Raw genomic sequence first — 27,838 nt, forward strand, 5'->3', positions numbered from 1 at the left:
AGTTGAGGTTTCTGCAACCTTCCGCCTTCAGTCTCCTACCCGCTTAGTCTTAGTTATCTGTTTGCATGTCCACCCTATTTGAATGATGAAAAAGCATGTGGGACGGCAGCTGTTCCCTTTGGGGGGGACGTCAGATGATTGGCAATTTTTCTAATATTTAGGAGGTATTTTAGCCACCAACATTTTGTTTTGTACGATATGCAATAGATCCAGAATAAACTGATTAGGTAAATACCTTGCTGCTCACAATGAGTATTTTTTATTAAAAACATAGTGTATCAATGATGCCACCATACTCATAACAAGGTGCTAGGTGCATTATGAAAAGACACTGTGGGTCACAGAAAAAGTGAAAAAGTGAATGTAAAAAGGATTTTAAAGATGTTTATAAATTTGTAAATTGTACATTTTCCATACAATGCTGAAACAACAAATGTAGGTAAAAATAAGGAGTCTCACACATGTTTTGGTCCTGGTGTTATAGTTGTCTGTTTTGGAACTTGTATGGAAATATGAGTCGACATAGGCACAATACAATAGGCATAACAAAATCAAAAGAAGAAAGGAGGAGCCCTGGGACAGTGGTGGCCAATCTAGCAGGGAGGATAGGTGCTTTCCTTCATGTTTGATTGAAAGAAAAACTCATGAAAACATACATGAAATTGAGCAGCATAAAACATGATCAGTGCATGTGTACAATGCAATAGAAATGATTTTATTCCTTAATCAATGAAGATGTAAATGTAATATGTTTGAGAAATCATTACTGGTAATGACAGACAAGTGCAGATGCATGTTTTCCCTGAAAACAAAATCAAAAGTGAATTGTAAACTCTTGCAGTGTCACGGGAGCATTAGTCATAAAAAGACGCACAGTTCAAAATCCTTGTTGAGTCCATCATCGGCAGAATTCAATGCAAAATCCATCTTGACTCGTAAAGTCTGTCTCCGCACATACAAGCACATTTTCTACTGCACAACATTCTTGACACCTTTTTCCATTGGTGAGATGTTAAGCCTATTGGCTGGCCAGTGGGTATTGCTGGTGTGTATTGCGAATAACAGTAACATGTCCTTAAAATATATATTAAGAGAGAGTATTAAACTACCAACCTCCCCCCACTTGTAAAGACATCGCAAAGGTGATACAAACTTGCAAAGATTCATGAAAGACCGAATTTCCTAAAGCAAAAAATCTGGACATGATCTTTGACTCAGAGCTGTCCTTCACCCCCGCATAAATGCATCACTGATTGGAAAACATTTCTGATTACATATGCACGAGAAGGTACTCCCTTTTCTAGGCCACAACCTTACCAGAAGATCCTGCAGACTAAAGAGAGTCCAGAGGGAGCAGATTTGCTGATGCCACCTGGGAGTAGAAGGGCAGATTCCTGCAACTGGGTTACTAGGGCCAACCAAAATTGGATCTCAAACCTCAGGGCATTCTCGTGCAGATTGGAGAGGGCAGTTGCATTATGTTAAAAGCTCCCAACTTGCTCTAACACTCGAGCAAACCCTCGATATGCACTATCTGAGGCCATCCTCTTTCAGCCCAGTGCAACATACTCCACCGCAGGCTGGTTGCATAGTATAAAAGGACTGATACAAAGGTGAAGATCAAACATAGTTGTATAGATATTCACAGTGGGGGAAATCCACCTGGCCCATCCACGCTGCCATTTCCCTGGGAGCAAAGGTGTTGTATACTCTAGTTAGTTTCTAGGTCTGTCTTATTGAACTTCCAGGTGGATCAGAGCGGGTGGCACCCTGGAACACAGAGAGATATTAAACTCTGGTACTTGCTGTAGCTTTAACTGTGCCTCCACCCAGAGCCATAGTTTAACAGCAGCTTCTGACAGTTATTATGAAAGAGCAATATACAGAGTGAATTTCAGCATTCTTTACATGTATGTAGCAAGGAAAGGTCAGTCTTGCACATCCCATTCTTGCACTACAGCGGCAGAGGTTAGTCCAGGTGATGATGCACTCCAGACACATGATGGAAGGGTGAATTAAGAGAGGCGTGAGAGACCGCTCAGCATCGAGACCGGTAATTGGTCACATCATGGACCAATCAATTTCCATTGTTCGGTTCTCGTGGTCTCTGAGACGGGTTGACGTCCCTGCTGTGGGCTGTGAATTCTGCGCTCTCACAGAGATCTCTGGTTATAGGAGGATGCCCAGAATGTGCCACCTGCTCCTTTCTCAACACCTCTTAATGGACCATAAGACCTTGAGGTGAACAATGCAACTCCCGGTTCTTTCACCACTTTCCTTTATACAGATCATTTAAACCATGTTCAGATATCCCAGACTTGTGAAAAATAGGCAGGTACATTTTAAACCGAAAGGAAAAGAAATTACAAGACACCTTTGTGTCTCCCTGGGTGACAATTGGTCATTGTAATTCTCAAAGTACCCCATTAAAGTTTGCATATCATTCCAAAAGGAGAATGGTGTGGATGCCAGTTGTCCAGTCGCTGGGCCAGTCCTTAGTGTCCATCCTCAGAGCAGCCTGAGACTCAGCAGTGCCAGCAGGCCACCTCCTAGCACACATCCGAAGACAGCTGCAAGCAAAGAGAGGGCATGAGTACTGGGTAGTGCTCTGAGTATCAGACCAAGAGACAAAGGGAGGGCAGATGAGTGCTGCATGTTGCTCTGAGTATCAGATCGGGAGAAAAGGGGAGGGCAGATGAGTGCTGGGTGTTGCTCTGAGTATCAGATCAGGAGATAAAGGGAGGGCAGATGAGTGCTGGGTATTGCTCTGAGTATCAGATCAGTAGACAAAGGGAGGGCAGATGAGTGCTTTGTGTTGTTCTGAGTGTCAGATCAGGAGACAAAGGGAGGGAGATGAGTGCTTTGTGTTGCTCTGAGTATCAGATCAGGAGACAAAGGGAAAGCAGATGAGTGCTGCGTGTTGCTCTGAGTGTCAGATCAGGAGACAAAGGGAGGGCAGACGAGTGCTGCGTGTTGCTCTGAGTATCAGATCAGGAGACAAAGGGAAAGCAGATGAGTGCTGCGTGTTGCTCTGAGTATCAGATCAGGAGAGAAAGAGAGGGCAGATGAGTGCTGCGTGTTGCTCTGAGTATCAGATCAGGAGAGAAAGCGAGGGCAGATGAGTGCTGCGTGTTGCTCTGAGTATCAGACCAGGAGACAAAGGCAGGGTAGATGAGTGCTGGGTATTGCTCTGAGCATTAGACCAAGAGACAAAGAGAGGGCAGATGAGTGCTGGGTATTGCTCTGAGTATCAGATCAGGAGACAAAGGCAGGGCAGATGATTGCTAGGTATTACTCTGAGTGTCAGATCTGGAGAGAAAGGAAGGGCCGATGAGTGCTGAGTATTGCTCTGAGTATCAGATCAGATGACAAAGAGGGATCATGAGTGCTGGGTATTGCTCTGAGCATCAGATCAGACGACAAAGAGAGGGCATGAGTGCTGGGTATTGCTCTGAGCATCAGATCAGATGACAAAGAGAGAGCATGAGTGCTGGGTATTGCTCTGAGCATCAGATCAGACGACAAAGAGAGGGCATGAGTGCTGGGTATTGCTCTGAGCATCAGATCAGACGACAAAGGGAGGGCAGATGAGTGCTGGCTATTGCTCTGAGTGTCAGATCTGGAGACAAAGGGAGGGCAGGTGAGGGCTGAGTGTTGCTCTGAGTTTCAGATCAGGAGACAAAGGAAGGGCAGATGAGTGCTGAGTATTGCTCTGAGTATCAGAATAGATGACAAAGAGAGAGCATGAGTGCTGGGTATTGCTCTGAGCATCAGATCAGACGACAAAGAGAGGGCATGAGAGCTGGGTATTGCTCTGAGCATCAGATCAGATGACAAAGAGAGAGCATGAGTGCTGGGTAATGCTCTGAGCATCAGATCAGACGACAAAGAGAGGGCACGAGTGCTGGGTATTGCTCTGAGCATCAGATCAGACGACAAAGGGAGGGCAGATGAGTGCTGGCTATTGCTCTGAGTGTCAGATCAGGAGACAAAGGGAGGGCAGATGAGGGCTTGAGTTGCTCTGAGTGTCCGATCTGGAGACAAAGGGAGGGCAGATGAGTGCTGGCTATTGCTCTGAGTGTCAGATCAGGAGACAAAGGGAGGGCAGATGAGGGCTGAGTGTTGCTCTGAGTTTCAGATCAGAAGACAAAGGGAGGGCAGATGAGTGCTGGGTATTTCTCTGAGTATCAGATCAGGAGACAAAGGCAGGGTAGATGAGTGCTGCGTGTTGCTCTGAGTATCAGATCAGGAGACAAAGGGAGGGCAGATGAGTGCTGCATGTTTCTCTGAGTGTCAGATCAGGAGACAAAGGCAGGAAAGATGAGTGCTGGGTATTGCTCTGAGAATCAGATCAGGAGAAAAAGGGTAGGCAGATGAGTGCTGGGTGTTGCTCTGAGTATCAGATCAGGAGATAAAGGGAGGGCAGATGAGTGCTGGGTATTGCTCTGAGTGTCAGTTCAGGAGACAAAGGGAGGGCAGATGAGTGCTGTGTTGCTCTGATAATCAGACTCAGAAACAAAGGGAGGGCAGATGAGTGCTGGGTATTGCTCTGAGTACCAGACCTGGAGACAAAGGGAGGGCAGATGAGTGCTGCGTGTTTTTCTGAGTATCAGATCAGGAGAGAAAGCGAGGACAGATGAGTGCTGTGTGTTGCTCTGAGTATCATATCAGGAGACAAAGGGAGGGCAGATGAGTGCTGTGTGTTTCTATGAGTGTCAGATCTTGAGACAAAGGGAGGGCAGATGAATGCTTGGTATTGCTCTGAGTATCAGATCAGGAAAAAACGGAGGGCAGATGAGTGCTGCGTGTTTCTCTGAGTATCAGATCAGGAGAAAATGGGAGGGCAGAGGAGTGCTGGGTATTGTTCTGAGTATCAGATCAGGAGACAAATGGAGGGCAGATGAGTGCTGACTGTTGCTCTGAGTATCAGATCAGCAGACAAAGACAGGGCAGATGAGTGCTGGGTATTGCTCTGAATGTCAGATCTGGCGAGAAAGGAAGGGCAGATGAGTGCTGGGTATTGCTCTGAGTATCAGATCAGCAGACAAAGGGGGGCAGATGAGTGCTGGCTGTTTCTCTGAGTATCAGATTAGGTGACAAAGGGAGGGCAGGTGAGTGTTGGGTATTGCCATCAGATTAGGAGACAAAGGGAGGGCAGATGGGTGCTGGCTGTTTCTCTGAGTATCATATTAGGAGACAAAGGGAGGGCAGATGAGTGCTGGGTATTGCTCTGAGTATCTGATCAGGAGACAAAGGGAGGGCAGATGAGTGCTGGCTGTTTCTCTAAGTATCAGATCAGGAGACAAAGGGAAGTCAGATGAGTGCTGGGTATTGCACTGGGTATCGGATCATGAGACAAAGGGAGGGCAGATGAGTGCTGGGTATTGCCCCGCGTATCAGACCAGGAGACAAAGGGTGGCCAGATGAGTGCTGGGTATTGCTCCGAGTATCAGATTAGGAGAGACAGGAAGGGCAGGTGAGTGTTGGGTATTGCTCTGAGCATCAGATTAGGAGACAAAGGGAGGGCAGATGAGTGTTGGGTATTGCTCTGCGTATCAGATTAGGAGACAAAGGGAGGGGCAGAGTATCAGATCCGCAAAAACATTTCCAAACTTTCAATTCCATAGATGTTGGCTTTATGCCAGAATAAGCGGGAGGGGCTAGGGAGAGAGAGGGGAACAGACACTAGTGAGGAGAGAGAAGATGAGTATGACGTGGTGAAACTGGCTAGAATAGGAGGGGCACATAGTAAAGAGGAGTGGTCGACAGTAGGGGGTAAGGTCTACTAGAGTGAAATAGAACCTGAACTGATTGATGTACCGGGGAAGAGTGACTGAGGGGGTACGATAGGATCTGCATGGAGTGATGTGCCAGGGGCGAGTGACTGAGGGGGTATGATGGGACCTGCATGGAGTGATGTGCCAGGGAAGAGTGACTGAGGGGGTACCTTAGGACCTGCATGGAGTGATGTTCCGGGGGAAGGGTGACTGAGGGGGTACGATAGGACCTGCATGGAGTGATGTGCCGGGGAGGTGTGACTGAGGGGGTACGATAGGACCTGCATGGAGTGATGTGCCGAGGACGAGTGACTGAGAGGGTACGATAGGATCTGCATGGAGTGATGTGCCGGAGAAGGGTGACTGAGGGGGTACGATAGGACCTGCATGGAGTGATGTGCCGGGGAAGAGTGACTGAGGGGGTACGACAGGACCTGCATGGCATGATGTGCCAGGGAAGAGTGACTGAGGGGGTACGATAGGACCTACAAGGAGTGATGTGCCGGGGAAGAGTGACTGAGGGGGTACGATAGGACCTGCATGGAGTGATGTGCCGGGGAAGAGTGACTGAGGGGGTACGATAGGACCTGCATGGCGTGATGTGCCGGGGAAGTGTGACTGGGGGGGTACGATAGGAACTGCATGGAGTGATGTGCCGGGGAAGAGTGACTGACGGGGTACGATAGGACCTGCATGGAGTGATGTGCCGGGGAAGAGTGACTGAGGGGGTACGATAGGAGCTGCATGGAGTGATGTGCCGATGGAGAGTGACTGAGTGGGTACGATAGGGCCTGCATGGAGTGATGTGCCGGGGAGAGTGACTGAGTGGGTACGATAGGACCTGCCTGGAGTGATGACTGAGTGGGTACGATAGGAGTGATGTGCCAGGGAAGAGTGACTGAGTGGGATATGATTGGCTAGGAGCTTAAAGAGAGGGTTGGCAGAGGAAGTCGTATGGCTATACTCAGAGGCAGAATGAGTGAGTTGAGGAGTGGAGTAGACTGAGGCATAGGAGAAAAGTAAGGAAGAATTCCACTAATGAGGTGTTAAGGAGAAGGGGTAAAAGAAGGAGAATGGAAGAGGAGGAAGACTAATAGGAGAATGACAGGCTCAGGAGGAAGAGTAGAATTAGGAAGTGAGAAACAGGTGGTTAGACAGATGGGCGGGGGGGGGGGGCGAAATGGAGGGATGATTCAAGAGAGGCACTAACTGAAGGGATATGCAACTAACCAGAAGTGGCACACTGGCAGACTCGGCCCGGTGGCAGGGTCGGTGGTGGGTGTACTTGGCGGATAGAGATTAATGAAGGATTGTGTAAAGAGATGGCAAAGGAGCAAAGAGATGCATCAAGAGCTGGCATATTGCAGCCTGCTCCTGCAAGGCAGTCCTTGCCCCAGGATGATGCCAATGTAATGGTCACATCCGGCTTACCACCAGAGGACGAAACTATGCAGAATTCAATTGATGAGCAAGGATGACATAACAAGGTGTGGTCATTACCTGTCTGTGGATTGGAGCCCGAAACATCAGAATCTAAAAAATAAAGAAAGCGGAAATATTAAATACATGCCTTTTAATTGTTTCTTTCAGATTCTTGTAAGAGGTCCCCTCTCTTTGCCAGGTTTCCCAGGCTCCCTGAACCAGTGGTCGAAGTACCGAAAAGAAGTAGTGGAGCTATGTTCCCTACTGGTCTGCTCCCCGCAAACGCCATCGCCACACCCCCTCCCATGCACAATATAAACCCCCAAATGCATGCGTCTGCAGTTTAAGGGAATGATCAGTGCACTGCACTGAAAGTGCAAGTTTCAACTGCTTCCTACACTTTTATTTTAAAACGAAACCGTTCCGGAACGGTTTCTTTTAAATATTAAAGTATAGGAACAGTAAAACTTCATTAAAAGAAGTAGAGGAGCACCGCTCTCGACTTCTCCCGTCCACTTCGACCACTGACTGTAACTTCAGAAAGAGAACGAGCTCCCACATGCATGAGAAAGAGGTCTCCATTGCTGGGGAAGGCAGGGGTTCAGAGGTCTCCATTGCTGGGGAAGGCAGGGGTTCAGAGGTCTCCATTGCTGGGGAAGGCAGGGGTTCAGAGGTCTCCACTGCTGGAGAAGGCAGGGGTTCAGGAACTGTAACTACAGACAGAGAAGGAGCTCCCACGATGCACGAGGAAAGAGGTCTCCATTGCTGGGGAAGGCAGGGGTTCAGGAACTGGAACTACAGGCAGAGAAGGAGCTCCCACGATGCACGAGGAAAGAGGTCTCCATTGCTGGGGAAGGCAGGGGTTCAGGAACTGGAACTACAGGCAGAGAAGGAGCTCCCATGATGCACGAGGAAAGAGGTCTCCATTGCTGGGGAAGGCAGGGGTTCAGGAACTGGAACTACAGGCAGAGAAGGAGCTCCCACGATGCATGAGGAAAGTGGTCTCCATTGCTGGGGAAGGCAGGGGTTCAGAGGTCTCCATTGCTGGGGAAGGCAGGGGTTCAGGAACTGTAACTACAGAAAGAGAAGGAGCTCCTACAATGCACGAGGAAAGAGGTCTCTATTGCTGGGCAAGGCAGGGGTTCAGGATATGTTACTACAGAAAGAGTAGGAGCTCCCACGATGCATGAGGAAAGAGGTCTCTATTGCTGGGGAAGGGAGGGGTTCAGGATATGTTACTACAGAAAGAGTAGGAGCTCCCACGATGCATGAGGAAAGACGTCTCCATTGCTGGGGAAGGCAGGGCTTCAGAAACTGTAACTACAGAAAGAGAAGGAGCTCCCATGATGCACGATGAAAGACGTCTCCATTGCTGGGGAAGGCAGGGCTTCAGAAACTGTAACTACAGAAAGAGAAGGAGCTCCCACGATGCACGAGGAAAGACGTCGTCTCCATTGCTGGGGAAGGCAGGGGTTCAGGAACTGTAACTACAGAAAGAGAAGGAGCTCCCACGATGCACGAGGAAAGAGGTCTCCATTGGTGGGGAAGGCAGGGATTCAGGAACTGCAACTATAGAAAGAGAAGGAGCTCCCACGATGCACGAGGAAAGAGGTCTCCATTGCTGGGGAAGGCAGGGCTTCAGGAACTTCTCCTCGTGTCTCGTTGCATCAAACCTTTGGGCCAGTAAAGAACTCACGAGTTGCAGGCTCACCTCCAACATGGCAAGAATGGGGAGGTGGGGACTGCACTCATACACTTGCATTTGTTGTAACAAAATTATATTAGCACCCTTCGCGGAAGAGCCAGCCAATCAGGAGGCTTGAATCTCTCAATGTTAGCCCGCGCTCAAAGCCACCTGTTGGCCGCTTCACCCGCCGCCATCTTCACCTCCACCCCCAGTTCCCTTTTTTAATCACCCCCTCCCCACTTACCTCATTGTGGCGCGCGGCACTTGCAGCGCCACTGGCGCCTCATCCTTTTGCCTTTCCTCAAGCGTGAGGCCACCATGAAAAGGGAAGAAGGGCTCCATACGGCCATCTTTGAACAGTCTTTTCGTTCCGTGAATAGGATGCCACGAGCAGACCCATTCACGGAAAGAAAATACTTTCAATCAGCCCCCTCTCAGACCAGAGGACGGGTTCTAATGGCGGTAAGCACCTGTTCAAAGGGCTGGGACGGGTGGTAACGGCCTGAGGACCTCGTTAAATGCCCTCGCTTCATTCAGGGCTTAAAGTTTGGCTCCTGGGCTTTTACCACCCATTCCAACCTGTGGAAAATGTGCTTAATGCCCCCCATTAACATCACGATTGCCAGAAAAGTCAAATCAGGTGCGGTGTTGGAAGAGTTCTGACTGCCCACAAACCTCCTATAGTGACAGCATCAAAAGAGTGTCTGGGTGCAGCGCATTACCAAGAGCCCAACCGCATCTTTGCATCCAGGAGGGCTGCCTTTGTTTAATATGGAGGTTTTCTTTATTTTTTGAATATGTGCATTAATATGTTACGTTTCTCCAGCTCTCCTTCAATGAGGGTTGTACCCCTGATGAATGGGAAAGAAAAACACACAAAAAAGGTTGCAGGCACCCTAGAAAGAATGGAGTAGGATCCCGAAACGCGTAGGGTCTTTTGCCCTCTTTCTGAATGAACTCTATTGTTTAAACATGCTGCTGCTGGATGAGGCATAAACATGCTGCTGGTGGATGAGGCATAAACATGCTGCTGCCGGATGAGGCATAAACATGCTGCTGCTGGATGAGGCATAAACATGCTGCTGCTGGATGAGGCATAAACATGCTGCTGGTGGATGAGGCATGAACATGCTGCTGCCGGATGAGGCATAAACATGCTGCTGCTGGATGGGGCATGAACATGCTGCTGCCGGATTAGGCATAAACATGCTGCTGCCGGATGAGGCATAAACATGCTGCTGCCGGATGAGGCATAAACATGCTGCTGGTGGATGAGGCATAAACATGCTGCTGGTGGATGGGGCATAAACATGCTGCTGCCGGATGAGGCATAAACATGCTGCTGCCGGATGGGGCATGAATATGCTGCTGCCGGATGAGGCATAAACATGCTGCTGCCGGATGAGGCATGAACATGCTGCTGCCGGATGGGGCATGAATATGCTGCTGCCGGATGAGGCATGAACATGCTGCTGCCGGATGAGGCATAAACATGCTGCTGCCGGATGGGGCATGAACATGCTGCTGCCGGATGGGGCATGAACATGCTGCTGCCGGATGAGGCATGAACATGCTGCTGCCGGATGAGGCATAAACATGCTGCTGCCGGATGAGGCATAAACATGCTGCTGCCGGATGAGGCATAAACATGCTGGTGGTGGATGAGGCATAAACATGCTGCTGCCGGATGAGGCATAAACATGCTGCTGCCGGATGGGGCATGAATATGCTGCTGCCGGATGAGGCATAAACATGCTGCTGGTGGATGAGGCATAAACATGCTGCTGCCGGATGAGGCATAAACATGCTGCTGCCGGATGAGGCATAAACATGCTGCTGCTGGATGAGGCATAAATATGCTGCTGCCGGATGAGGCATAAACATGCTGCTGGTGGATGAGGCATAAACATGCTCCTGCCGGATGCATAAACATGCTGATGGTGGATGAGGCATGAATATGCTTCTGCCGGATGAGGCATAAACATGCTGCTGCCGGATGGGGCATGAATATGCTGCTGCCGGATGAGGCATAAACATGCTGCTGCCGAATGAGGCATAAACATGCTGCTGCCGGATGGGGCATGAACATGCTGCTGCCAGATGAGGCATAAACATGCTGCTGCTGGATGAGGCATAAACATGCTGCTGCCCGATGAGGCATAAACATGCTGCTGCTGGATGGGGCATAAACATGCTGCTGCCGGATGAGGCATAAACATGCTGCTGCTGCATGGGGCATGAACATTCTGCTGCCGGATGAGGCATAAACATGCTGCTGCCGGATGAGGCATAACGATGCTGCTGCCGGATGAGGCATAAACATGCTGCTGCCGGATGAGGCATAAACATGCTTCTGCCGGATGAGGCATAAACATGCTGCTGGTGGATGAGGCATAAACATGCTGCTGCCGGATGAGGCATAAACATGCTGCTGCTGGATGAGGCATAAACATGCTGCTGCCGGATGAGGCATAAACATTCTGCTGCTGGATGAGGCATAAACATGCTGCTGCCGGATGAGGCATAAAAATGCTGCTGCTGGATGAGGCATAAACATGCTTCTGCCGGATGAGGCATAAACATGCTGCTGCTGGATGAGGCATAAACATGCTGCTGCCGGATGAGGCATAAACATGCTGCTGCCGGATGAGGCATAAGGTGGATGAGGCATAAACATGCTGCTGCCGGATGAGGCATAAACATGCTGCTGGTGGATGAGGCATAAACATGCTGCTGCCGGATGAGGCATAAACATGCTGCTGCCGGATGAGGCATAAACATGCTGCTGCTGGATGAGGCATAAATATGCTGCTGCCGGATGAGGCATAAACATGCTGCTGGTGGATGAGGCATAAACATGCTCCTGCCGGATGCATAAACATGCTGATGGTGGATGAGGCATGAATATGCTTCTGCCGGATGAGGCATAAACATGCTGCTGCCGGATGGGGCATGAATATGCTGCTGCCGGATGAGGCATAAACATGCTGCTGCCGGATGAGGCATAAACATGCTGCTGCCGGATGGGGCATGAACATGCTGCTGCCAGATGAGGCATAAACATGCTGCTGCTGGATGAGGCATAAACATGCTGCTGCCCGATGAGGCATAAACATGCTGCTGCTGGATGGGGCATAAACATGCTGCTGCCGGATGAGGCATAAACATGCTGCTGCTGCATGGGGCATGAACATTCTGCTGCCGGATGAGGCATAAACATGCTGCTGCCGGATGAGGCATAACGATGCTGCTGCCGATGAGGCATAAACATGCTGCTGCCGGATGAGGCATAAACATGCTTCTGCCGGATGAGGCATAAACATGCTGCTGGTGGATGAGGCATAAACATGCTGCTGCCGGATGAGGCATAAACATGCTGCTGCTGGATGAGGCATAAACATGCTGCTGCCGGATGAGGCATAAACATTCTGCTGCTGGATGAGGCATAAACATGCTGCTGCCGGATGAGGCATAAAAATGCCGCTGCTGTATGAGGCATAAACATGCTTCTGCCGGATGAGGCATAAACATGCTGCTGCCGGATGAGGCATAAACATGCTGCTGCCGGATGAGGCATAAACATGCTGCTGCCGGATGAGGCATAAGGTGGATGAGGCATAAACATGCTGCTGCCGGATGAGGCATAAACATGCTGCTGCTGGATGAGGCATAAACATGCTGCTGCCGGATGAGGCATAAACATGCTGCTGCTGGAGGAGGCATATGTTGGAGATTCCATATTTAGGATTAGGGCTGTGGATCACCGAGACATGCTTTGCTTATGAATGAAAGATGTGTCCTGTCATTTTCGGATTACCATGGCTCACAGTGCATAAGTCTGGCATTCACTGGAAGGTTATTCTGTTGAATATTATGCCTTCTCAAACTAAGGTGTCTGTTACATCTTCCAAGCCACAAACAAAACAATCAAACACAACATAATGCCTTTTCAACTAAAGATTTGATCTTAAAAGTAGCAAACTACTGTTAAACAAATCTATCTACTTATTTAACAATAACATGTAGCCTATTTAATACATAGGAAATAGTTTACAAAAGATATATCTTCAACTCGGCAAATCCTTTGTGGTAGCTCCAATATTATTTGCCCAAACGAGGGTGGGCACTCCATGCCCATATATTGATTATTGTAGCTAAGCTTTATACCTGGAAATAGCTTCTCTTTATGTGGAACAGCCCTGAGCTAAACTAAGTCATTTGTACATGTTGTTTATTGTTCTTTATAAACCTTCTGCGACGTAGTTCCCAATTAAATTGGGAGTGAGAACCTGTCATCCATTCTGACCATAAGTCAGACATATTTTCTGTACCATGCCTGCTCACGTTATGCCCACTGTGAGGAACCAGGAATGAGACATGGACACAAAGGACTCATGGTGATTGGTATAAACTTTTATTAAATAAAAAAGGGGCGGGGGGTTAACATTTCCTCACTTACCCTAATCTAGGAGGTATTTCTCTACCTCAACCAAAAACGAAGGGTGTGTCCTGTGTTGAGATGTCCAAAGCAAAGAATGTCCTGTGTCCAAAATCCTATCCTAGCTCATGCATTCTCATCAATTCAAAACAAAATTCCACAACATGGGTGTGGGGCCCAGACTCGCAGAACACCTCGTATACTCTCCTGCCAGGTTCTCACACTATGTTCATCTAATTTCAAGATCTGAGGACATGTGCTTTTCTCCAAGATCCTCTTATCAGTGGTATATTAGCATCTCCTCAAATACTGGGACTTTGAAAATCAGTTCGGGAATTTGCCTCCCGTTCCAGTTAGGGACCAGGAATGCCTTCTCCAGCTCCCTCCCGGGGCCCGACCTTCCACTGTGGGATCACCGGCTTTAAGTCGGCTCCCTTGGCTTGGCTGACATCTCTCGGGTCCTTCTCAGCTTCCGCTCTCTCTCTCCACCTCAGAAGGCACATGTCTGCGGCTGGTGGCGGTCTGCCCTTCACTTTGGCTTCACTTCCCGGCACAAAGCTCCTCCTTTGGCTTTGGTCCTGCTTCAGTGTTTCTCCTGCCTGTGAGAATGCATTTCAGGTCCAGAGGCTGCATCCCTCTTTCTTCATGCCGCTTCTCTGCCTTGCTTGCCACCTCCTGGATTCCCAGCGCGAGCTACGAAATCTTCTCCACGGTTCTCTTGCGCCTCCTTACTCGCGTGTCCACCTGACAGCTTGGCTTCCCCGGCAGTGACTAGCCGGTTGGATTGCTCTGTTGCTCACTGCAGTTATTTATTTTTCTTAATAAACCTTCTGCTACGTAGTTCCCAGTTAAATTGGGAGTGAGAACCTGTCATCCATTCTGACTATGAGACTGCCATATTTTCTGTACCACCATGCTGAAGCCTGCTCACGTTATGCCCACCCATTTTTTACTAAATGTCCTGCAATCTGACAAATGCGTCCTTGAAATGGCATAGTATCACAAACATAAGTCCTTGAAAACATAGAAAATGGCTTGCAATATCTGCAAAGCAATCTGAATTACACAGCCACGCTAGTGGCTCTGTAGTTATGGTTAAGGTGCTGTTGCCACAGGAAGAGGACTTTTTGGGCGGCCTATAACTCCGCTCCCCCTGGACGAATTGTCACCAAATTTTGCAAAAAAAAGTATATGGGCCACTGTGAATTCTTTTGCAAAGTTTGGTGATGTTTTGTTCAGGGGGGCAAAAGTTATAGGGGGGTCCCAAAACATCTTTTTTTCCCATAGACTGAATGAGGGAAAAACTTTGCGCATGCCTACAGGTCAAACCGCTGGATGGATTTCCACCAAATTTGCGGCAGGGGCAGGTGATTGGTCCCGAAAGTGTGCTTTTGTAAATTTGGCGACAATATGTCCAGTAGTTTCCTTTAAAACGACCAAAAAATATGTCTAAAAAATTAGTGATATCTATGTCCGCTCCGCGGTCACTCTTCCCTGTTCGATCCGTGGGCAAGATCCCGATTCGCTAGGGGGTGGCGTCACGACCGCAGACACGCAACATCTTCGCCGATTGGCTGCAGCGAGCCGTGATGTGCGTCAGAATGTGTGGATGCGCCCGACATCTTGGATCCAACGACAACACGGTCGCAACCAGAGGCGAAATGCGGTTTTGGAAATGTTTTGGTCTGCTAAAATGTTTGAGGAGGTCCAGAGAGTAAGAGATGGGTGAAATATTGTACTTGTTATGGCGGCAGGTGTTAATGATGTATTCGCCATGCCCGCCTTGTCTGGGATATTTGTAAGTACTGAAAATGAGGGGTCTCATAAGGATAGTACTTCAGTCCATGCTGTGCGCAGGCAACTTTAAACTGTTCTAAGAACACGCGTGGTGTTAGCGAACACTACAATTGAGTACATGCTGTAGTTCCTATTTTTGTTTGTATGGGTGTGCTACTAATTTATACGCCACCATGGGTGTGATATGCTGCAGTGGTTGTGGCCAGGGCTTAGAGTCTTGGGTGCATGGCCGTAGGCCGTAGGCCGTAGGCCATACTCCCAAGATGCTAGGCCCTGGCTACAACCACCGCAGCATATCGCAGCTATACCTACACCCGTAGTCTCGCTTATTGATCAGGTGTTAGTCTCGCTTATTGATAAGGTGTTTGTGGGGAGAGACTAGAGTCTTGGATGCATGGCCAAAGGCCATGTACACAAGATCAAATTTGTACGTAGAGAATTTATAAGGCACTATGGGTGCCATATGCTGTGGTAGTTGTGGACAGTACGTAGAGTCTTGGCTGCATGGCTGAAGGCCATGCACACGAAAACACAGTTATAAGCATTGCAGTTATAAGCAAATATGGGTTTCATATACTGGACACCCATGCATTCACATATATATGGCCTTACACCCAAGGCTGTAGCCTCCGGCCACAACCACTGCACCATATCACAGCTATAGATACACCCGTAGTATCAAACATCAATTTATACATAGTGAATTTACAAGCCATAATGGGTGCAATATGCTATGGTGGTCATGGCCAGGATGTAGACTTTTGGGTGCATGGCCTTTTTATAAGCAGTGAAGTTATAAGGCACCATGGTTTTCATATAGTCCATTGATTGTGGGCACGATGTACAGTTTTGGATGCATGGCTGCAGGCCGTAGTCCGTGCACCATATTTCCAAAACTCTAGGCCCTGTCCACAACCATCACATCATAGCACAGCAATGCATACACCCGTACTATCGCTTATCGCTCAGATGGTTCTGGGGAGGGTGTACACTCTTGGGTGCATGACCGGAGGCCATGCACCCAAGGACAAACTTATAAGCAGTGGAGTTATAAGCCACTGTACACCCATACATTTAAATATCTATGGCCAAACCCCCAAAACTCTAGGCCCTGCCCACAACCACTGCAGCATATTAGACAGCCAGTTAGTGGCTGTGTAGTTATGGTGAAGTTGCTGTTTCCATAGAAAGAGCACTTTTGGGTGCCTTATAACTCTGCTCCCCCTGGACGAATCCTCACCAAACGTTGCAAAAAAAGTATATCGGCCACTCTGAATTTGTTTGGAAAGTTTGATGATGTTAGTCCAGGGGGGGGAAAAGTTATAAGTGAGGGGTTCCCAAAACGTCTCTTTACCCTTGGACTGAATGGGGGAAAATGTTTGTGTCCGCAGACATGTGGCGCTTTCCCTGATTGGTTGTGAAACAGCGTGAAGAACGTCAGCTTTCTTTGATGCCCCCGCCATCTTTAATTCATGTTTTGGTGTACGCGGAGATCGCCAATAACACATACAAAACAAGACAGCATTGCACTTGTCACACTTATGAAATACGATTTCAGAAGGTGACCTTTAAGGAGGCTGGGATGGGATGTGACAGCACAAACTGAAAAAGTGGAGTTTTCTTGTCACCAAAGCCATATGGTTAAATGGAAGTTGGTGCTCACTATACCACTATCAATTAGTGCGTCTGGGTTCCAATGTTTTTGCAATAATATTGCCGCCAGACTGGTGTGCTAAGTTTTGAAAAGTAAGCCCTCCATCTGCACTGTTTGCTGGAAACAGCAATTCTGGAGGTGTATGGGAGTAGTGGTTCTCATAAATGAATTTCAATATGTTGTTGCAAAGTAAGAATGTATTTGCCTTCTGAGTGAAGGTCACATGGGTTGCTTTTTTGGTTGCACGCTCAATAGGCCCACGCATTCGAGTGAATGTATAAGGGGCTATTTATTTTTACCTTGAGCGAAAGGGAAACTTTAGAAGCAATTCAAGGAATGAAAGGTTCGAAAAAAATAGCAATTGATAAGGTTATGTTTTTAAAACGTTTGTAAGGCACATGCAATATCAGTCTACGATATCAGTCTACATTTGTGATGTCATCTTTGATGTCCTGGGTGTTAGTCTTAGCAATGCACGTAGGTGGCACGAGTTATGGTTGCTTATCTTACCGTAACTAGCGAATGTCAAGGGATTTTCGGTTTTACTTTGAACCAGAACATCCCTTTAAAAAGGTTTTTTTGCTGAATGTATATATATATATATATATATATATATATATATATATATATGGCAGTGAACAAAAACAAAGGGGCTACACATGTGATATCATCAGTGATGTCATCAATGACATTTGTGATGCCATCTTTCATGTCCTGGGTGTTATTGTTAGCAGTGCACAGTGGGGCGGGTAGGTATGGTTGCTTGGCCTACCATAACTGGGGAATTTCAGGGGTTTTTCGGTTTTACTTTGAACCATAATGTCCCGTTTGTAAAGTTTTTTTAGTGAATTTTATATATATATATATATATATACAGTGAACAAAAACAAAGGGGCTACACATGTGATATCATCAGTGATTTCATCAATGACATTTGTAATGCCATATTTCATGTCCTGGGTGTTAGTGTTAGCAGTGCAAAGTGGGGAGGGCAGGTATGGTTGCTTAGCCTACCATAACTGGCTAATTTCAGGGGTTTTTCGGTTTTACCTCGAACCATAATGTCATGGTTATAAAGTTTTTTTTTAGTGAATTTCACAGGTTTTTAGTAGTGCAATTTAACCATAACGTCCCCTTAACAAAGTTTTTTTTAGTGAATATATATATATATGTATATATATATATATATATCACTTAGGATCTTTATATTATAGAATGTGTTATATTATTGATAATATCCAGCCGAAAGGATGACATTAGTCTGGTGTCATGGATAGGGAGCATAGGTCACAGGCCAGAAATCATGCTATTTAATCCCCAATAATGCACTTTTAAGCAGCATTTAAGATACATTTGTTGTTAATCTCTACTCCTGCTTTTTCTTATGTACCAAAACGATACAGACAGAGTCAACTAGAGCCACATCTGCCTCCTAATACACCTGCCATTGGGTCTCACACCTTAGCCCTAGCTGTACCTGGGACCCATATGTCTTTTTTCAATTAAAATATTTATTAAATATATCGATCGAAAATACAGTCATGTCAACATTTCTAGAGTAACAATATAGTTAATCATGACCCACATATTCAAGTTTGGCTACAAGTCAGAGGGACCCGTTTTGCATGGGAGAGCACCCCCAGCCAAATGCTCCGCATCAGTGGACCAGAGTCTATTGACTGCCTTGAGCAGTTAACCCCCAAAAGTATGCACGCCATGTGCATGTTTCTACTTGATTTGACTCTCTAAGACAAATGCTGGGCTTTATTTGAGTGTTTTACAGTTTGAAACATTATTTAGGCATACATAACACCCCCCTCTAGTTCATGGATTGGGTTACTGGATGAGGGCTGGGTTAGTCTGCCTTGACTCGGCTAGCTGCATAGACCAGGTCAGAGGACATGGACTGTGTTAGGGCCAGGAACTCGGTAGTGGATGTGGATTGGGGTAGAGGACATTGAATGGGTTAATGCATATTAATCCTCTATAAACTATATAACCGAGGGTGGGGCACAATATGCCAACACCCAGGCAAGCTGGCACAGTATAAAACCCTTGTAACATAGCATAACGTGTGTGTTAACCTTTCTCCCCATTACCCTTCCCCTCCTACGCAGTCTTTTCTATTCTATGGCAGACCAGGGTCTGGATAACCCTGGTGGTGTCACAATATGCCACACTACAGACAAACCCTGAGGCTGTTCGACCAATTTGGTGATGACTGGTGCAGCGTAAGAAAAGCCTCTCAACATAGTGTATAACATTCGTTTGACATGGACTCTTTCCTGTTCCCTTATTCATGCTCACCTGCGTCACCTTCAATACTTTGGGATAGCCTAAGCACCTTTGGGGGGTACACAAGTAACCAACATCACAGAATGTGCCCCTATTACCTGCTACTGTCAAGGCCTTCCTATACCTCCCCTCAACATGTTGAACTGTTGGGCCTCGGAGCAATGCAACAGTTATACAACTTCAAGAGCACTAGGAGCTGGCGGTGGCCACACCTTACTCACAAGTATTCTAGCTACTTTTCCTTTTCTCCTTTTCGCACTTGCAGCTGGTTGGTAGAAACAAAGGGGCCCGTACTCTAGATGCCCAAGGTGCAGTTCTGTTTAGGTTTGGTTGGTGTTTCTACACCTTTGGCGCTAGTACATTTGGTCATATATGTCTAATTCTGTTATCTCAAGTGAGTATAGTAAGTTGGATCCACACAAAGTTCTTTAGTGTTTCATTGGTGATTTATTGTGGTTTTTCAAGGTTTTGAGGATAGGGTGCCGACACGTGTTTCGACCTTACACCAGGTCTTTATCAAGGCTGGATTGTTTAGATATGTTGCAGCGCTGGTGTGTTGGCTGGAGGCCTCATGGGTGATCCATAGTAAAGAATATTAAGTTCTCTCTGGTTAGGTGTATCTTGAATAGTTTGTTTAGTTTAGTTTATTTATAGAGCGCGTCCGAACCCTCAGGTAGCTGGGCGCATAATCATGTGCACAGCAAAGTTACATATCGTTACATGAATAAACAAGTGTACATACATTTATACAATATCTGAACAGTTACAAAATACAAAAATACAAAATAATTACAGCGGAAAGTGAGGACCGAGTTACAGGGTAGTCAGGCTCAGGATTTAAATAGGACATACATTTCTAGATGGTGGAGAGAAGAGGCTAGGAATGTGTGTAAGTAAATGGCACAGTGTTTAGGCTGAGAGCCATGATTTCACCATGGCTCTGAATGGCCAGAAAGATGTTTCCGATCTGATTGCAAGAGGGAGTGAATTCCATCATTGTGCTGCGAGAACTGGGAATCTGGATCCTCCTGCTGTTTTTAGGTTGTAGTAGGGAACCTTTAGTTGGTGCAGGTAAAGGGTTCTGGTGGGTCTATTGGAGCAGTGTCTAGTGAATTTGTCCGAAAGGTAGCGTGGGGCAGTGAGTGACAGGCACTTATGTGTGATTACAAGGGTTCTTAGCTTAATTCTGTCCTGAATAGGGAGCCAGTGGACTTCTTTGCTGGCTGTAGATATACATAAGGTTGCTGAATAGCTCACGCTCGTGTTCGCCGTACTGTTCTGCTCCGCGTTGGTGTGTATTCAGCTTGGCAGTGGCAATCGACTTCTTAGTTGCGCTCTTTAACAACTGCATGTAGCACCTTCAAATGAAAAGGTTAGCCTGTGCTGCTAGATTGGAGGTAAATCTTGAGTTTAGGTTTTGGGTGTGTGAGTGGGGTGGTGGACGGGAGCACATTGAAACCTCTGTCTGCTTTCTTCCTCCATTACACAAACTACTGCTTGCCTCCCTCTCGCCCCTCCCAGATAACTCTGGAAAACCATTGAAGGAAAAAGGTATTCAGTAATATTTTGAAGGAATTAACTACAATATACTTCTCCTTGCATCTAGAAAACCGCTTAGTGTGTTGGTCGGTGTGAGTACAAATTGATGCATGTTTCCAAAGGTTTTTAATGTAACCCACCTCGGCTTTGAAAGGGTTTGTGAAGGATTTATCAGCGTATCCACTACCTAAATCCCTAGTGTTCCTGCTGAATGTAAGTAGCCCAGGTCTAGGAGTCTGTGCTGCAGAACATTCTTTTGTGTGTTGACAGGTTTTAATGTAACCCTGCATGCTTTTAAAAGGAATTGTGAAGAATTTCCCAACCTATCCACTGCATAAAAACCCATTTGTTTTGCTGGTAAAGTGCCCATGGATGGGAGTCAGCTTTGGAGCAAATAGCTTTGTGTTTTGACAGGTTATTGTGCAATCCTGCCTTTTATTAATAAATGGGTTCTGAAGTTCAGAAGCTGCCAAGAACACCAATTTTTCTGGCTGCGATGTCATTTTGGAGACAATTAATGTGTGTTTCATGCCCATTCGATCAGTTTTGGGCCTGAAGACTGTGATGGGACATTGGGCCTGAAGACCTTTCGGTGCTGTACAAAGAGCAGGCTCTCAGGTAAATGGAGCTTTTTTACCCCAGCTATCTGTATTCACCCTATCTCTACTTGTTAAACTAATTAGGCAACTGCATTTCGGTGTAGTGGTTGGAAAGGGCTGGTTTATTTGCACATTTCTTTCCCGGGGCAACACAGATACTGCCAAAGAGGGGCCCCCTGTGTACCTAATGCTCCAAGAGTCCTCAAAGATTTGCGGTCAGTGCCAACACCTGCTCGGCCTGGTAGAATTATTAGGGTCCCCACTTATCCCCATTACAGAACGGACTGTTAAGGGGTTCTGGGTTCTTTGGTCTTGATCTTGGTCTTGATCTTTGGGCATAGTAGTGCTTACAATGAAGTCTTACAGCTCCTCAGTGCCGTGAGTTGGCATTACTGCGGCGTGAAGCTCTAGAGAAGAAACAAGCATATCATAGCTTTATGTGAAAAAACTCATGTAACACCCGCAACACCCACTACACAGGAACCCTGAGCTGTGCAGCGACTGCACTCGCAGACACTGTATTATGATATGCTATGATAGGTTATTTATAACACGCTTAATACCCAGAGGTTTCTAAGCGTGGACCCGGGGATTGAACCTGTGGTGCTCCGTGTCTTCCTGCTTCCAAGGTGAGCATGTTGCCCCTGAGCTATCCTCCCGAGACTATCGCTCTAGTCCCCCATCTTTCATGAGTCTCAGGCTTGCGAGATATCCTAGAATGTGTCAACAGATCCGTAACAGCCCATCCCACCCTTTTGTTCCTAACTACATTCACCTATTCTAAACTGTGCCATACCTGGCTTCCGGCCCTGGCAGTCCACTATTCCGGGGTTTACCCCGTGGACAAATTTAAAAGGTAATCCCAGTTCAAAAAGCCACCAGGATTGAACTGGGTGGTGGTGTCACATCATAAGGCCCTCACACCCTCACACAGCCATCTAATGCGCCTCTGAACGGCTTCACATAGACAGTCCCATTATTCCAAACCATTTAGAATATGCCTACCTTTCTGCAATCCTGATCTGTGGGACACCTCAATCAAGCCTCGTGGACCAAGCCTATCATAAAACATGTTCTGTACATTCTCTATCACCCCATCCCTATTTCTGCTATTTCTCCAATTTTCCCATCCTCTTATCTTCTCCCTTTCTTTCCCAGGCTAAGGTTTGGATACCCCGAGCAGCGGCACAATACGCCAACCTCCAGATTCGTCAGGCACCCTGAGATCACTCCAATGATGATTTGGTACAGGATGGAAGCCTTGTAACATAACACAGCCAGGAGTTATAGTGGGCGTGGGCTGGGTTAGTGGCTAGTCGACCTGGACTGGAGTAGAGGATGTGAATAGTGGTGATGGGCAGTTGTGGAGATTTACTGGGTTAGTGGACATGTGTTTCTTCAATGGATGTGACCAGGTCAGTGGTTATTGACTAGGTTAGTGATGTCTGCTGGATTTGTGATCATAGACTGGGCTAATCAACATAGTATAGGTAGGTCAACATGAGCTGCACTAGTGACCGGCTTAGTCGACGTGGCTTTGTACTGTCCGTGAGTTGGGTAAGGGGGCCTGGGCTGGATTCATTGATGTTGACAGGGTTATTGGATGTGAACTGAGTAGTGGACATAGATAGGTGTAGTGCAGGGCTCCGTGAAGAAAATGTGGATGCAGTGGGAGACTTTTGAAAGACTCACATGGGAGCAAGCTGACTTCCCAATCTCTGAGGGATGACATGGCCACATGCTTTAGAAGACAGCCTACGATAGAGGAAGGGGACGAGGGACCCAGAGGGTGCTGCGCAGAGTCAGAATATGCAGCGACTCCCATGGTGGCACCTACACAGTGGTCAGAGACTGGTAGGCTATGTCGCGGCAAAGAACGCTGGGTGGCAGAGGTGCAGTGAAGCAAGAAGTAGGATGGTAGATGCTGATGCCATCCGACAGGCCGGAGAAGTCTTGAGAGTGTGAGTTGTAGACCTGAGGTTCAAGAGACTAGAGACCGGAGAGTTGTAAAACAAAGGAATACTTTGAGAACACAGCAAAGCTCAGTGGGTTAACGCTGGAGTGGAAGTGCGAAGGGACATGCATGAATGAGACACGCATAAGGAAACAAGCATTGCCAATGCCACCAGTTTGGGTTTTTGTATAGGCATGGAAAAGGGCACTTTCCAGGCACAGCCGTAGTGGTATTAACTGGCCATTGATGGTAGCAGGTGCAAAATGGTGCGAGTAACTGAGCATCTAATAGCAGCGCCTGGCAAATGCCTAATACCTGTGCGTAGGCCAAAACTGTTGGCTTTGACAATGCTGGTTTTTAAAAGGACTTCAGTGTAGGACACGCAGAGTGCTTATAGATCGAATTATTGAAGGCACAACTGGTTAAGACATTTTTATTACACCAGTAGCGGGTTTACAATTCCAATTAAGTCATTAACTCTCAGAAGACTGCTTTGCAAAAGCCTAGCAGGCACTTCAAGCACACATTTTGATGGTAAGGCTTAATTTAAGCCAGGTCAAAGAGGTATACAGTCTTAATAATGAAAAATAAATAACGAATGACACATAACGAAACATAAATAACAAAAAATACCTAATTTTTAAAAGAAACTATATGCTAGGGTAAAGGGTTAAATCCTGTGGGCCGGGGTTTGGGTGGGTTTTTAGCAAGGGAAAAAAGGGGTTTTCCCCCCAAAAGAAAATCGCTATTTTTTCATTATTTTTCTTTCGCTATAATTAATTTGTTATTTAGTTAGTCGTTAATAAGACATGGAACCCTGGCTAGGACTGATGGTACTTGTAGCCCTTCACATCTATAGATTATCGCCACTTTTACTAAACTGCCAAATTTAGAATATTGTTTCTGAAACTTGTTGAAATTTCCTCCACATAGACACATTGCCACATGCAATATTACCGCATGCAGTATTACTGCATGCGGTAATATCGCATTTCCCCAAAGGAGCTCATAAGACTTTAAAACTGGGAATAAGTAAAGAGTCTGCATGACTCTGCATGACTCTGAATCATGCCGACACTTCACATGATTGCATGCTTAACGCATGCGGTAGTGGTAACTCTGTTTTAATAAAGCCCGGTGTAAATTGAATCTCTTTTGGAAGCTTCTAAATTTGGAAGCTAAGCCACATTGTTGTAAGATAAAGTTATTTGCCCAGGGTCACACACTTTAGTTGAGTGATGAAGCTGGAATTTGAGTCGAGTTGCAACCTGGCGTTTTTTTTTTACCTGAACACAACACTCATCTCAATGTTAAAGAGTTGATTCAGAAACACGGTAAGCCTACTTCACAGGTAAGAAAACCTGCTGCATGTGTGCCGGCGTGTTACACAAAGGGAAGCTTGGGCCTGTTTGGGGCATTCTACAAGCTAGGCATCATTTGCTGTTGTGGAAAGAAATGATGCATTGGAATCTTTTTAAGACCCCACACTATTGGGATCTTTCGTTATTCCTCTTTAAAATTACCTGCATAACCTGTGACATTTTACACAATTTCTTTTGAAACAGTACTCTAAAATGTAAAATTGGAACTATCCCTACATCCCTCAGTTGTGGTTGGGGCTTGCTTGCGGCGCTCACTTGCACACGCTTACGCGGTCCAAGCTATTTATTTATTTATTTATTTTGGCATTTATGTCGCACACATAACCCAGAGGCATCTAGGCACTTTTTGCTTAAGAAGTTGGTGACAGTGGTTACTTGCAGCAGTGGAGGCTGCAGTCATTACAATTTTAGGTCACAAAAGTAATAGATTATGGATTACATCGGTAGTTTACGTCAGTTATAGGTCACTTGCAGCGGTAAAGGTTACAGGCAGTGCATGAGTCGATCGCATAAGTAATAGGTTGCAGAGATTACATAGATTGTAGACAGATTTTCATAAATATCACCTGCTAATTACTTGCGATACAACCAACCTTAAGTTAGTTGTGATCTTGGGCGAAGAGCCACGTTTTGAGGCCTTTGCAGAAGGACCATAGTGTTGGGTCTGTTCCCAAGGCCAGGGGTATGGAATTCCAATGTTTGGTCGCAATCACCGGGAAGCTGGAGCCTCCCGCTTTCTGTCGTCTAAACCTGGGGATGGTGACTTGGCCATCGTAGGCTCAGCGGATGTGTCTGGTGGACTGGGTTTTAGAGATTTGAATAGCGAGGTATGCCGTGACATTATTGGAGAGACATTTGTGTGTTAGTGAAAGGGTTTTGAAAATGTATACGATCTCGGACCGGTAGCCAATGGATGTTGCGTATTGAAGAGGAGATGTGTTCCATTTTGGGGGTGTTGAAGGCGGCTTTGATAGAATTGTTTTGAACTATTTGTAACTTTTATATGTTTCAGGCGTTTGAGCCAGCAAAGAGGGAATTACAATAGTAGATCCTTGATGGGATGAGTGCTCTGGCAAGGGTGATGCAATTGTCCGTGGATAAGCGTCTACTCGCTTGATCAGTTTGAAGGTATAGGCTGCCGAAGAGACGATGGCGTTAACTTGCCTTGTTAGTGAGAGTGAAGTCAACGTAAACTCCTAGGGTTTTTACCTCCTTTGCTTGCGTCATGATATTGCCATCAATGTTGAAGAATTTGTATGATTGGAGTAGATTATTCAGTTTAGATTGGCTGCCGATGATGAGTAGTTCAGTTTCATCATCGTTAAAACAGAGCTCATGTTGCGCCATCCAGGCTTCAATGGTGAAGTATATTTTATTCAGTGGGTTGGAGTCGGTGTCATAGGTTCCGGTGATTAGTAAGAGTGTTTGGGTGTCATCCGTGTAGTTAGTATACGTGACACCCAGTTTGTCTAGGAGGTCAAATAGTGGCTTGGTGAATATGCTCGACCTCCCGCACCCTCCAGTTTAAAACTTCACCAGCCTCCGTTGCCAACGAGAATTGGTGTAATCTAGAAACAGGAATGGAATCACCAAAGGTTTAACCATGGCGGCGACTGACTGAAAGAACCAAGACTGAGGAGAGAGCGAGAAGGGTCCCAGTGGTGGTGAACACGCTATAATAACAGTGTGCCGATCCTGACAACTTTCCTTTTCTTTGATAAATCTTTAAAGATTCTTGTATTTGTTGGTGGTCGAGGGCACAACATGTCATACCTGGAAATGGATATAGACTGGCTTAGTGTATGTGGGCTGTGTAGAAGTACTCATGTTTACTGCAAAACATTTGGTGAACAGCCACTTGTACAGAATATGGGCTTACATTCTCTCTTTCTCCATGGCTTGCGCAATGGGCTTTGTCAAATGACACAGCACAAATAACAAGTGGGAGTGGCACTAAGTGAGTGTGAGAGGTGGTGATATGATATGATATTAATTAAGCAATATGACCCGAGCGGCGGGGGCATTACCGACTCAGGTAATGCCCCGGGGCCTCTAGTTATAGGCCCGAGCTGAGTCGGTAATGCCCCCGCCGTGAGGGTCATATTGCTATTAGTACCCCGGCCCGCATTATGTTCGAGATCAGGGCACTAGAAGCATTTTTTTCTGTCCCGAAATGCTGCGGCCTTTCAGGACAGAAAAAAAGTAACGACCAAGAAAATGGCTGCCATGGAAAGGGAAAACAGAGTCCGTTTTCCCTTTCCATGGCGGCCATCGGGAGCGGACGCGCTGGGAACACAAGTGTTCCCAGCGCAGCTCCCGAAACAGGATCAAAAAGAAGGTAAGTTGGGTTGGGAGGGCGGGATTGGGACGGGGAAGGAAAAAAAAAAACATACCGGCGTCCCGGCGAGGGACAAGGGAAGCCTCCAGCCGTGTGGAGGTGCGGAGCGGGGATGCTCCCGCTCCGAGTCTCCACACGCCTGGAGGCTTTCCTCGTCCCCCGCCGGGGACACAGGAACAAGAAGGTAAGTTGGGGGGTGGTGTGAGGGAATAATAAAAAAAAATTACTGCGTCCCCGGCGGGGGGCAAAGGCAGCCTCTCAGCCGCAGGGAGGCTCGAGCGGGTATGGCCCTGCTTCGAGCCTCCTCATTGGCTGAGGGCAGCCACGCCCCCTGCCGGGGACAAAGGCCGTGTAATGACTCGGCGAGGGCCAATCAGAATGGCTCTTTCATTCTGATTGCGCCCTCGCCGGGTACTAATGTCATTTATAACGTGGCTGTACACAAGTGTTTCTAGGCGCGACAAGACAAGGGAGGGATGACAGAGGGAGGACAAGACAAACAATCTCACTAGGCCTTGTGTCATTCAGATTGTGCAAGTGTGACAAAGCAAAGTGCAGGGGGAAGGGAGATGGGGTGGTGCGGGGGGGAGGGGAGATGTGCCTTCAGGGCTTAATTGCTCTGAGTAACTGCAACCAGGCGGCGCGGCTCTGGGTAAGTGCAAAGGAGGCAGGGGACTGCAGAAGTTACAGTTACCGCCCCTAAGTGCATGGTAGGCCTGGAGGCAGTGCGGGGAGACTGATCATGGAGGAGTCTGGTACCCAGTGAGACTCTGAGGGTAGTCAGCAGCCAGTCGGCGCAGCAGACAGGTAGGTCAGCAAGGGAGTCAGAGCGAGAACGCAGAGGAGAAAAGGAAGGTCTTGAGCTGCTTCCGGAACCTCTGGTGGTCCGGCTCAAGTTTGAGAGGGGCAAGGAGGTCATTTCAGAAGGAGGCACCTGCAGAGGAGAGAGATCTACC

At 47.1% G+C, this 27,838-nt stretch overlaps 1 protein-coding gene across 1 annotated transcript in view; it reads right to left on the reverse strand.

Moving 5' to 3' along the window:
• Positions 1 to 232: 232 nt before the first annotated feature.
• LOC138503200 (uromodulin-like) overlaps positions 233 to 27,838 on the reverse strand; it is a 213,831-nt gene continuing 186,225 nt past the window's right edge. The window contains exons 8-9 of the mRNA XM_069622758.1: positions 7,278 to 7,310; positions 233 to 2,570 (exon numbers count right to left, since the gene is read on the reverse strand). Coding sequence (XP_069478859.1) covers positions 2,509 to 2,570; positions 7,278 to 7,310 — 95 coding nt within the window. The 3' untranslated portion in view covers positions 233 to 2,508. The remainder of the gene's footprint in view (positions 2,571 to 7,277; positions 7,311 to 27,838) is intronic.

This window comes from Ambystoma mexicanum, chromosome 11 (assembly GCF_040938575.1).
Source record: "Ambystoma mexicanum isolate Mex_15411 chromosome 11, UKY_AmexF1_1, whole genome shotgun sequence".
Lineage (NCBI taxonomy): Eukaryota > Metazoa > Chordata > Amphibia > Caudata > Ambystomatidae > Ambystoma > Ambystoma mexicanum.